General features: G+C 49.1%; 1 protein-coding gene across 1 annotated transcript in view; it reads right to left on the bottom strand.

The window, feature by feature from the left end:
• Positions 1–4,135: 4,135 nt before the first annotated feature.
• Positions 4,136–12,878, bottom strand: part of LOC307073423 (neuroligin-4, X-linked-like) — a gene marked incomplete at both ends in the record, with an annotated part of 18,502 nt that continues 9,759 nt past the window's right edge. Inside the window, 4 exon segments of the mRNA XM_079733243.1 lie at positions 4,136–4,543; positions 5,328–5,952; positions 10,459–10,583; positions 11,463–11,676. Of these exon segments, the coding sequence (XP_079589369.1) occupies positions 4,136–4,543; positions 5,328–5,952; positions 10,459–10,583; positions 11,463–11,676 (1,372 nt within the window).

Raw genomic sequence — 12,878 nt, 5'->3', positions numbered from 1 at the left:
ACCCCCCCCCCCCCCCCCCACCCTCCTCTCTTCTCCTCAATCTCAGCGTCCCGTCACGTGTCCTCCCCTCGTTCCCTTATCTCCTTCACATCTCCTGGTTCGTGCCCTACCTCGCGTCTACTCCCTTCTGTGATTATTCTTGGTGTTCTCCTCCGCTCCTCACCCTTCGCTCTGACTAGATGAACGATGAGAGGATAAAGACTATTCAGCCGCAAAAGCAGACCCTCCTTTTGTGAAGACCAAATCCTCATATATAAAACTAGAGAGACAGAGAGAGAGAGAGAGAGAGAGAGAGAGAGAGACTGAGAGAGAGAGAGAGAGAGAGAGATTCATATATATTCATATACTTTCATATATTTATATATATTCAAACCCACGTTAGCCACAAAATAGTTTTTCTTAGAAATGTTCCTCTCTCTGGTCATTACCATCTCCTCTATCTCCCTTTTAAGATTGTAGCCTCCTGTCCTCCCTCTCCCCCTTCTCCCCCTCTCCCCCCTCCATTCTGTCACTGGCAGTTGAAGATTCGAGCAATTAGGCTGCTCATCTCAGGTGTGTGCGCGCGCGTACGTGTGCGTGTGCGTGTGCGTGTGTGTGTGTGTGTGTGTGTATGTGTGTGTGTGTGTGAGCGGAGGGCTCTTGCACACAGGCTGTGCAGCGGTCACTGACTCCTCACGTGTTCCCTTGGTATCTATATTTTACTACAGAGAAACAACACAAGCGGCTGACATCGTCCCTGTGACGACGTCCCCGACCGAAGGCCGTGACCGAGCTGTGATCGAATTTAGTGGGGCCAATTCAACCTTTTCATTGGATGCCCAAATGCTCCCTAATGACATGCAGCACAGCCATCTTCTGAACCAGCGTCGGAGTGAGCGGGCGCTACCCATAACTGACGTAAGTAAACCCGTCTGAAGCATCTGCTCCGGGGCTTCACTTCGCCCATCACCCCCCTGTCCCCTCCAGATGGGAGCCCAAGTGGGAGGGAGTGGGAGCCTACTTCAAACAGCACCGGACTATTCAATTGTCATTTCCAAGGCAACACAACACTAACAACATCAACTAACCCTAACCTTTACGTTTTGCCCCCTTGTACAAATGAATCAGCCCTCGGCTGTTTTGTACTTAATGAGATTAGAGCAAGGACGCCCGCAGAGGTACAATAATAATCTGGAAGTCTGGAAGTCAGCCAATCAAACGCAAGGCTGGTCCAGACAACCAATGGGGTCGCTGCGGCCAGCTGGCAGAGCGGGCGGACCCTGACGCCCTTTTTGCCGCTGCAGCAAACACAGTTCATACTCTGATCAGCTCGAGCCAAGCGACAGCATTCAGCTTCTAGTTTATTTTGTCTTTTTTGTGTGATTGCGTTTGTTGTAATTTTTGTGTGTAAATAAACACTGCATGATTAGCAAGACAAATCAACTGTAAAATACTCGTATCTTTTATTTTTCAAAAATGCAGCAGAAATGTTTATGCTTGACACAATCCAGCCTTCCACTGAGTCAACAAACCCATAAGAAAATAAAAATTATAGTAATTGTAATAATAATCAATCAAACGTCTGCTTAAAGTTTTTTTTGTTTTGTTTTGTTTAATATACGTTTTGTAAAAGTTCATTGCTTACTATCCACAAATTCTCAACTTTCTTTTTTATGTATTCTGTTGACAAACATCAACTGAAATCTTTAATAGTAGTTACTAGGGATGAGACATGGTTAAATAGGCCTCAGCTGACCAAGCTACATAGTGGTGGATGGCCCCGGGAGAGGCTAGCAAGGCTAATTAGGATGGCTCAGGACTACAGGTTAAGGGAGGAGAACACAAGAGAATAGAATAGGAGATAAATATACAACACGACTAAAACAGTATAGGACACAGTTAGAGCAAAGCAAAAGCAAGTTTGACTTTTTTTGGCAGTTAAAAGCGTTGAGGATTTGGGACATTGGGGGCAAATTGGTGACAGTTGAGACAAATAAATAATCTGTTGGTTAGCAAAGATTAGATCTCTGGTTTAATTGAGGGAATACACGCAAATCTTTAAAATGGAGTTAAAAGTTAGTGTTTGGCAATTATAGTAATTAATGGAAGGGCCTTGCAATTATTGGTTTTTACAATTACAGTTTTTTTGGTAGTGTTCCTCCAATGAGCTGCAGGAAGGCATTGCAAGTGTGAGATGAGCAGAAACATGAAGTAAAACGACACTGAACTCTTCCCACAAATAACTGCAAAAAGACTTTCGGTTGAGTCGGCATTAGAAAACGTGTGGCTTCAAGACCACCTAAAATCACAGCTACCCCTGACGAGATGTGAGACACCAGGATCCTGTCGTGGCACACTCCAGGATCATCATTTGCATCCTTACTATAATTATTATTATTATTTGTCTTTTCATTATTAGCATTATTTGAATCTCATTTTAAAAATATGACGCCACTCCTCTTTATACCTCCACTAGCTCTGGACTTGGTTTAAGGGGATAACTCTTGCCTCGATTTCTTTCTTTCATATTATTAGACGTAAAACAGGGACGATTGAGAATAGTGACGGGGGTGGGGTGGGGGGCGGGGAACAGGAACTGGGGTTGACGTTTTTTCGGCTGGTATTCAATCATCAAACATGGCGTATCTACACAGTACAGGTGTGGAAGTGTCCGTGTGTCTGTCTGCTAGCCAAAAGACGAAGGCTGGGACAGCCTGTATGGAGCTCTGAATGAGAGAGGTGAAGGTGCATAGCATAGTAGTAGCCTTAAGATGAAGGTACTGTGTAAATAACCAGCATGAGGGATGAGACAGAAGGACTACCAGCCTTGCTTTAAGGGGATCTATACAGTTACAGTAATATCTGAAATGAAAGCTGTAATGTGGTTAAATAAGTCATGAATTAATGCAAAGAGCAGTAAATGCAAAAAAAAAAATTATAATATATCATCTTCGTCTTTCCGCTCTATTTACAAAGAGTAGAATACATCGCTGGTTAGAGTGATTCTTCAAACTGGCTCCCTCTACGTCTCCTCTCTCTGCCTGCTTCAAATATTTATCACTGCATTGTTGTTTTTGAATATATATCGCTTCGTTAATGCCTTTCCGCCTTTCTCTCACGCGTTTGTTCAAGCCCACCTTAAATTAAAAGCATAAGGTAGCATCCACTGCAGTGGATAAAACTCCCCCTTTTAATTAAATCTCACGGTCGCTCCATTCACCGGACTCACTCTCCCCTCTATCACACTGGAGTCCATTCTCCTCTCTCTCTCTCTCTCTCTCTCTCTCTCTCATTCTCTCTCTCTCTCTCTCTCTCTCTCTCTCTCTCTCTCTCTCTCTCTCTGTCTCTCTCTCTCTCTCTCTCTTCTTCTGGATCGTCCCTTGGTATCCTCAGAATCCTATATGATCCTCAGCAGACCTCTGATGTTTCAGTGGATAAAATGCTACATTCACATTTCACAGGTTGGCGCAGTCGCTGTCAGCTGTCTGCGTGAGGGAAACGCCGTTCATCCTCTCTTCTCTTTAGTCTCAGATCCAGTTGTTAAGGTAATAATTCCGGGAGGCTTAGTAAAATTATCTGCAAACAATCTCTTCCTCCATGCCCCCATGATCGCCCTCAGGTGTAGAAAAAGCTGGATTTTAAATTCCAAAGCGAGTCTTGAGACATCTGATCCGGACAATCCAGTTGGTGAAGAACCGATGCATAGAACTGCAACTCCCACGCGCTCCGTTCTGCATACGTTTCCCATCATGCAACACACAGCTGTCTGTCTGTCCATCCTGTTACTGTTAGTGTTCCTCTTCATGTCAATCTGTAACGATCCTGCAGGCGAATTATTAGAGGTATTTATGTCTTGTGTGTGTGTGTGTGTGTGGGTTTGTGGATATGCATGTATGGATGTCGTATCTGTGTGCATGTGGATATGTGTGTGTGTGTGTGTGTGTGTTTGTGAGCGTGTTTGGATAGGCATGTGTGGATGTTGTATCTGTGTGTGCTGATATATGTGTGTGTGTGTGTGTGTGTGTGTGCGTGCATATGTATGTGCGTCTTAGCATGAGAACGTGCAGTGAATTTCTCTGCATGTGTGTGTGTGTGTGTGTGTGTGTGTGTGTGCGTGTGTGTGTGTGTGTGTGTGGGCGCATATTCCCTGCCACAGTTATACGCGTGTGGTGGAGTGTGTGTGCGCGGCGATGTGTGTGTGCGGCAGGTGTGTGTTGCTGTATGGGCTGTGGTGCGCGTATCCCTGGTGGGGGTGACTCATCCGCAGGCCCACCACCGACCCCGGGGTCATGGGGGTCATGGGCGTGGCCGGGGTGACGGGGTGGGAGCCGGGGGTCACGGGCAGCGAGCCGGGGGTCAGGGAGGTCATGAGGGGCACGTCGTCGGGGGAGCGGCGCAGTGTGAGGGTGTAGTCGGGGGGGCAGGTGAGGCGCACGGTGTCCAGCGTGCTGTAGATGTCCTGCGTGTCCAGGCCGTCCAGCGCATCCAGCGTGTCAAGCGTGTGGCGGTGGTGAGCGTTGTTGTGCTCGTCGGCCATCGCTACATCACACTCCAGCTGCTTCACCTGGATGCCCACGCACACACACACACACACAGGGGGCCGGGGGGAGGAGGGGTAGGTGGGATGAAGAGAGCAAGAGAGACGGATGAAGGGTGAGTGGATGGATGGAGAGAGAGGAGGGACAAAGGGATGTGTGTGTGGTTTAGAAGGAAGGAAGACACGGAGATGGAGAGGAGAGAGCGAGAGAGAGAGAGAGAGAGAGATGGTTGAGAGAGAGAGAGATGGTTGAGAGAGAGAGAGAGAGAGAGAGAGAGAGATGGTTGAGAGAGAGAGAGGGTTGAGAGAGTGGTTTTGAGTGGTGAGAAAAACATAACTGATCCAAAGGATTAACAATCACATAATTCAGATCAGAGAAATGTGGACTCATGTCACACATATGTTGAATGTGTAAGGTTACAACGTCATGATACGGATGCTAATCATCACACAATCAGCTTACTCTCCACCCCCAGAGAAGAGAGGCTATGTCTCTGACCACGAGAGGACATGAAGGGCGGTTCAGACCACCCACACTCTACCGAGAGAGTTGCACCGAGCTGCAAGCGCACCGCGGAGGGTCATGTTGAATCTGCTCACACAGACCCACACTGTGTGTGTACACACGCATAGTGTGTACACACGCATAGAGATGAAGACTGTCTGCAGACACACACACACACACACACACACACACACACACACACACACACAAGCACACACAAATGCAGACTACACCCCTCTCTCTCTCTCTCTCTCTCTCTCTCTCTCTCTCTCTCTCTCGCCCACTCCCACCGCGACGCCGCCTCACCTGCAGCGACATCAGCCCCTCCCCCTGCAGGTGGGCAGCTACGTCGGCGGGCGTGACATCGCGGCGGGGGGGTGGCAGCGGGCGTGGCCGGCGGTGCTCCAGCCTCCGCTTGTCCTTTTTGTAGAGCAGCGCGGCGAACGCCAGGATGTTGAGGAAGAGCAGCGAGGCGCCCACGGCGATGGTCACCGACAGCTCCGTGGAGTAGTCCTCCCCCTGCGCCCGCGCCCCGCCCGGCTCCCCCTCCCCCGGGCCCGGCCCCGTGTCCGGGGGCTGCGGGGTCTGGGCGCCCCCGGCCTGGGAGCCGGGGTGGCGTGTGCTGCCCGGGGGAGGCCAGCCCTTGGCCAGGCGCTTGGTGTAGGAGTAGGGCGTGTCGTCCTGCGGGGAGGGGCTGTGGGTGAAGGAGGAGACGGACTGCAGCAGCTCGTTGACGTGGTGCAGGTGGGGCACAAGCTGCAGCCAGAAGGAGATCTTGGTGGCGCGGTAGTGGTCCCGTACGCGGGGCTTCAGGCCGATGTGCAGGTACAGCTGCTCCTTGGGCGTGTACTTGGACCAGGCCACCTCCTCGAAGCGGTTGGGCTTGGTGTGGATGAACTTGGTGTCCTGGGGGACGGGCTGGTTGGGGTCGCTGAAGGACACACACACACGTTTAAACATGGATATTATTAAACACATCCTGTTCATTGGTTGGGGTCGCTGCAGGACACACGTGTTTTAATATAGTTATTGTTAAATATATCATGGGTTGGGGTGTACCTGTTTCCTGCGTTAAGTATGTTAATGTGTCAGGGAAACCGTCGGACTCTTTCTGAAGATATGCTATGTTTAGAGTTCATTCCAATGGACTGGATACAGCAAGCTGATGCTGTGACCCATAAGGAGCAACAGAGATACCAGAGATACCCAGAGATACCTGGAGATACCCAGAGGCACTCAGAGATACCCAGAAATACCCAGAGATACACAGACATACCCAGAGATACCAGAGATACCCGGAGATAGCAGGAGATACCCAGAGAAACCCAGAGATATCAAAGGTACCCAGAGATACCCAGAGACACCAAGAGATACCAAGAGATACCAGAGATACCCAGAGTTACCAGAGATACCAAGAGTTACCCAGAGATAACAGATACCCAGAGATACCAGAGATACTCAGAGATACCAGAGATACCCAGAGACACCCAGAAACACCCGGATACACCCAGAGATACCAGAGATACCCAGAGATACCCAGAGATACCCAGAGATATCCTGAGATACCCAGAGATACCCAGAGATACCCAGAGATACCCTGAGATACCCAGAGACACACAGAGATACCCAGAGATACCTGGAGATACCCAGAGGCACTCAGAGATACCCAGAAATACCCAGAGATACACAGACATACCCAGAGATACCAGAGATACCCGGAGATAGCAGGAGATACCCAGAGAAACCCAGAGATATCAAAGGTACCCAGAGATACCCAGAGACACCAAGAGATACCAAGAGATACCAGAGATACCCAGAGTTACCAGAGATACCAAGAGTTACCCAGAGATAACAGATACCCAGAGATACCAGAGATACTCAGAGATACCAGAGATACCCAGAGACACCCAGAAACACCCGGATACACCCAGAGATACCAGAGATACCCAGAGATACCCAGAGATACCCAGAGATATCCTGAGATACCCAGAGATACCCAGAGATACCCAGAGATACCCTGAGATACCCAGAGACACACAGAGATACCCAGAGATACCAGAGATTGCGCTCAATCTCTAGGGGCTGTGACACGGGGCAACTAAGAGGAGACACCGGGCTGTCACTCATCTCTACCCCAGCAGCAGAGATACTGTGGTGGTGGAGGGATGAAGACAGGCCCATCCTCCGTGGTCACTCATGTGCATGTGCATGTCATATTTCCATCACAGAGAGAGAGCAGGAGAGCGAGAGAGACTGAGAGACAGAGAGAAAGAGAGAGAGAAATAGAGAGAGAGAGAGAGAGAGAGAGAGAGAGAGAGAGAGAGAGAGAGAGAGAGAGAGAGAGAGAGAGAGAGAGAGAGAGAGAGAGAGAGAGAGAGAGAGAGAGAGAGCTGCAAGCTGCATCTGAAATGGTGCCAACTAAATTTGGGTTTGTTGATGTTGTTGGACTGTTTGTAGCCCATTGGGTGCAGCGGCCCCGTGGAAGCATCGCTCCCTGGGAGGAGCTGCTCCGTAATTAAAATGCAGGCAGAGTATCTGTGGCAGCGCCGTCGTCAGGGGTAATCATGTCTGTGTTTCTCTGAGGCTCCATTGACTCGCCTGACATTGCCCAGAAGAATGCGCTGACATTCATAAACACATTGGTAATACTTTTTCACTGCCAGAATATGGAGAGAGCGGAAGAGAGAGAGAGAGAGAGAGAGAGAGAGAGAGAGAGAGAGAGAGAGACCAATGAGTGTGTGCGTGGGGGGGTGAGTGTGTGAGTGGGGGGGGAGGGCGTGAGCGGGGGGGAACAGTGTGTGGGCGAGGGGGAGGAGTGTGTGAGTGGGGGGGAGGAGTGTGTGAGCGAGGTGGAGTAGTGTGTCAGTGACGGGGAGGAGTGTGTGAGTTGGGGGGAGGAGTACGTCGGTGAGGGGGAGGAGTGTGTGAGTGAGGGGGAGGAGTGTGTGAGTTGGGGGGAGGAGTACGTCGGTGAGGGGGAGGAGTGTGTGAGTGAGGGGGAGGAGTGTGTGAGTGAGGGGGAGGAGTGTGTGAGTGAGGGGGAGGAGTGTGTTCTGGGGGCAGACGGTGGGGGGGGGTGATTTAGATCACACATCCTGCAGATGTCCCTGCGCCTCTAAAGGGGTCTCCGAGGTGGGTGCGTCTGTAGAGGTAATTAGTGGTGATTGCTCCCACTCAGTCCCGCTGAGAGACAGAGAGACGCTGGCCCTCCACTCAGATCCATCCATCATGTATGAGAGTCAGAGTGGAGCGACAAGCAGTCACCACGCAGTACTGCAGGAATCAGGGCGCTTCAAACAGGGCAAGGAGAGAAGAGGGGAGGAGAAAGAGGAGAGGAGAGGAGAGGGGGGAGGATAAGAGAGGAGAAGGGGGTCGGGGTGGAGGAGAAGAGAGAGGAGAGGATAGGAAAGGAGAGGGGAGGAGGGGAGAGGAGAGGAGAGAGGAGAGGAGAGTAGAGAGGACAGGAGAGGAAGAGGGGGGCAAAGGAGAGCGGAGTGGAGAGGGGAGAACAGGAGAGGAGAGAGGAGAGGAGAGAGGAGAGGAGAGAGGAGAGAAGGGCAAATGAGAGAGGATAGGAGGGGAGAGGAGAGTAGAGAGGAGAGGAGAGGAGAGATTAAAGAAGAGGAGCAGGGAGTACACTGATTAATTATATGTGTGGCTAGTCACTGTGGAACTGAAACTTGAATGCCAATTTTCTGAAATATAATTCATCTTTTGCTTGAGTAGATTACTTTAACTTCTATTAAAACACAGTTCCTAGGATTTGAGCATTTGATCACAAGGCTGAGGACCATTTGCCAGAATGAGGTTGAATGTTTTATTTCTTTCATGGCTGGTTTCAAAGGGCTGGTTGAGGATACGCTCTGAGAATATGTTATAACCAGCGTGTTGTTGTTGCTGTTCTATGCCTGCCTTCAAAATGACCTTCTGATGACTCAATTCAGACACTGCCTTTTCAAAGCTTAATGCAAGACAGCATTTTGTTGAAGAACCTTTCCATTTTTATGCTATTATACCGTGTATGGAACTATCAGGATGGAAAGCTTCCCTTAGGCAAATGTCTGACTCTACAGCAATTTGTTTATCTCTGCTCTGCTGTAATTTCTACCATTAAAGGCATTTAATACCATTCCCTCTTGTTCTCTCCGTCCCTCTGACTTTCACTTAACCTCTGCTGGACAACATCATAGCATGCCATCATACATCTCCTTTATACGTCTTTTAAGACATTCTGTCTTTGGTAGCTTTTCCCTTAATCGTGGAAACAGACGGAAACAAACAGACTGCAAAGACTGCAAAAACTCAGTGGAAGGAAGTTTCCTTAGGCCAAAGATGAGTACTATGTTTAATTCCAAACTGAAAGGCTTCAGTTATCATCAGCACATAGAGAGATATACATATAGATATTTTACCAACCCTGCCCACACAACCCAGGGAATGTGTTCGGCGTTGATGGGTGCACTTAGGGAGGTAGGTCAGAGACACAGCCCGCGGCCTGCTCTCTCATAAAGCACGTTCATTGTCACCGTCCCCGCCGAGCCTGCTGCTTCTCGCTGCCAAAGAGGACCCCTTAATGACATCATGGATCGCTATCTTGGCCTTGTTGTGTTTTCTGTGAGAGAGGTCTGTTTGTTGAAAATATAGACTAAACTTCACCCAACACATTAGACGGATAAGCAAGATAAAGTATTCCTACCGGAAACAGGACAATACATGCAGTGATACTGGTTTCTCACTAAGGGTTTGGGTGTTGTGGATGTCTGTGTTACATGTCATTGGTGGTCAGGGAACAGTTTGAGTGGTATTCTGTAGCGTGTGCAGACTCTCCCGGCAGTATAATCCTGTTCAATGTGTTTCACACATGTTACCATGTCTGTTTTGATACAAATGTTTTGAAGTTAAATTAATTATAACATGAAGAGGTAAAAAAAACATACTTTTGAAACATGCTCAAAAAATTGGCTCTGCTTCTCCAGATGCCAGACAGAAGGCCGGAAATACCCTCAGTGAAACCCTTTACATTAACATTAACATTTAGGGCATTTAGCAGACGCTCCAAAGCGACTTACAATAAGTACATTTGTCAGAATTAAGAGAAACAACAATTGGCACAGTAAGGATTTTCATAGAACCAAGTGCCAAGCACTAACAATTGCTAGGTTAACCCATTTAGACACACACACATATACATACAAACACATAAACACACACCCACACACAGATTGCTAGGAGAAGATGCTACACAACTAAGTACTGTAACTAAGTACGACATACAATAAGTGCGTACATTATTAGAGTGCCTTTATTAGACTGAGACTTGTGTTAATCTCTTATGTTCTCCTGTTTCCTCTGACACCATGCACAGAGGAGTTCTTAGATGTCGATATCAGTGAGATCATTCAGATAAAGTCATTGGTGTTAAAGCTGAGCAGCTCACCCGGTCTTGGCGAAGTTGGTCCAGTAGGTCATGACCACCGCACTCAGCATCACGTCGTTCTTCGAGAAGTTGCAGTTGAACAGATCAGTGGGTCCCACCATGGGCACACCGAACACATACGGCACCTGCACACACACACACGCACGCACATGCACGCACACACCCACACCCACACACACACACACACACACACACACACACACACAAACACACACAAACCGAAACACATGCGCACAAATACACAGACACACACACACAGGCACACCGCACACACACACACACACACACACACACACACACACAAGCACACATGCACGCACATGCACACACCCACACACACACACACAAACAGATACAAACAAACAGATACACACACATTAGCACACACACACACACAAACAGATACACACACACACACACGCACACACACACAGAAACAGATACACACAAAAAATGCAATAATAAGCACACACATATGCACACACAGACACACACACACAAACAGAAACATATATTTCCATCAGAGTGTGCACAAGAAGGATTTCCATAAACACTTCAAATCTGGGCTCCACTTGGCCGATGCCGACTTGACTTAGTAAGCATAATCCAATTGATGCAGGGCTTGTGAATTAAATTAAATCAAGCACTGCTGTCCTGACGGTTATTTCCTATCTGCCAGAGGTATTGGACTCTGTTCTGGCCTGGCTGCACCTCAGAGGCCCTATTTCACCAGCGCCTCCTCCAGGCCCCCCCACCCTGCAAATACATCACCCTGCAGCCAGCAGCCCCCGCACACATCACTGTGTCACGCCTTAGTGAGCCACATCACCATGCTAATGGCTCTCTCCTTCTCCCTCTCTCTGTCTCTCTCACTCCCGCTCTCTTTCTCTCTCCCTCTCCCTCTCTCTGTCTCTCTCACTCCATTTCTCATTCGCTGTCTCTCTCACTCTCTCTCTCTCTCTCTCTCTCTCTCACACTCACATTCCCTCCCTCCCTCCTCTCACCTCGTCGCCGTGGGCAGAGTCGGCCCAGGGGGGCGTGGCCTCGCTCTGGCAGTGGTGGTAGAAGGAGTAGAAGTATGTGGGCGAGCCGTACTGGGCGTGCAGGTCGGCGGTGGCCACGGCCGGCGCCACCCACTGGTGGTCCGTGAACAGCGCCACCAGGGTCTTGCGCCGGGTCTCAGCGTTGTCCCGGTCCGCCCAGTCCGTGTACATGAACCTGGAGCAGGGGTCAGTCATTACTCACTAACCCCAAGGCCAGGACTAACTGTAACTCATACTCACTAAGCCCAAGGCCATAACTAACTCATTACTATCTAACCCAAGGCCATGATCAGTCATGGATCATCTGAATGTCATCTGATTGTCAGCCGACCTGTATGTGTTTATTAATCAACCAATCCACAAATCAATAATCTATTGATCTAAAAAATAACACTCCTAAGAACTCCTTCATTCCAAATGCTGTTCCTGTTTTAAACGAGAAATATGCGGTATTCTGCCCTAATCACACTTTACCCAGGTTTTATGTAAGTGGTTTTAAATTTAAATTTAATGTATGCTAAACCTTTTTATGACTTAGCGCTTTAGTCCCGAGACAGAGTTACAGCTGGAATCTAATTATTTCACATTATTTTTCCCAAACAAAACTAATGTGCATATTTCTTTGGTTTTAATTACAGTGTCTGCAGAAATAATCCGATTCCCACAGAGCCATGCTTTTACAGAGAGTAGGATGCGACGATCAGAAGGTTTAGAAGAAAGACTTGACCGCTGTGTCCTGGTGAACCTCACCAACACCAGGCTCTGTTCTCTGCTGTGTACTGGTGAACCTCACTAACACCAACCCTTGTTTTGGACCATGGTGTCCTGGTGAACCTCACTAACACCAGGCGCTGTTCGGGGCCGTGGTATCCTGGTGAACCTCACCAACACCAGGCCCTGTTCTGGACCGTGGTGTCCTGGTGAACCTCACCAACACCAGGCCCTGTTGTGGACCGTGGTGTCCTGGTTAACCTCACCAACACCAGGCGCTGTTCTCCGCTGTGTCCTGGTGAACCTCACCAACACCAGGCCCTGTTCTGGACCGTGGTGTCCTGGTGAACCTTACCAACACCAGGCGCTGTCCGGCGCTTTGGTGTCCTGGTGAACCTCACCAACACCAGGCACTGTTCGGGGCCGTGGTGTCCTGGTAAACTAACACCAGGCTCTGTTTTCCGCTGTTTACTGCTGCTGCGTTTACCCTTAGCGAAATAAACTACATAGTGGGGATAAGAACGAAGAAATGGATCAACGTCCTGGCAAGTTATGCTCGAGGGAAGCCTTTCAAATGATGTCTTGGCACAGAATGTGTTTCCAAGCGAGCAGCGTGTGGTATGGGGGTCGGGCTCCATCGGTGTCACAGAGAGGCTCACGAGTTAT

Source organism: Pollachius pollachius, assembly GCF_949987615.1.
Source record: "Pollachius pollachius genome assembly, chromosome: 3".
Taxonomy (NCBI): Eukaryota; Metazoa; Chordata; class Actinopteri; order Gadiformes; family Gadidae; genus Pollachius; species Pollachius pollachius.
Note: the sequence above shows the minus strand (reverse complement) of the source record. Positions and strands in the feature narration are given on the sequence as shown.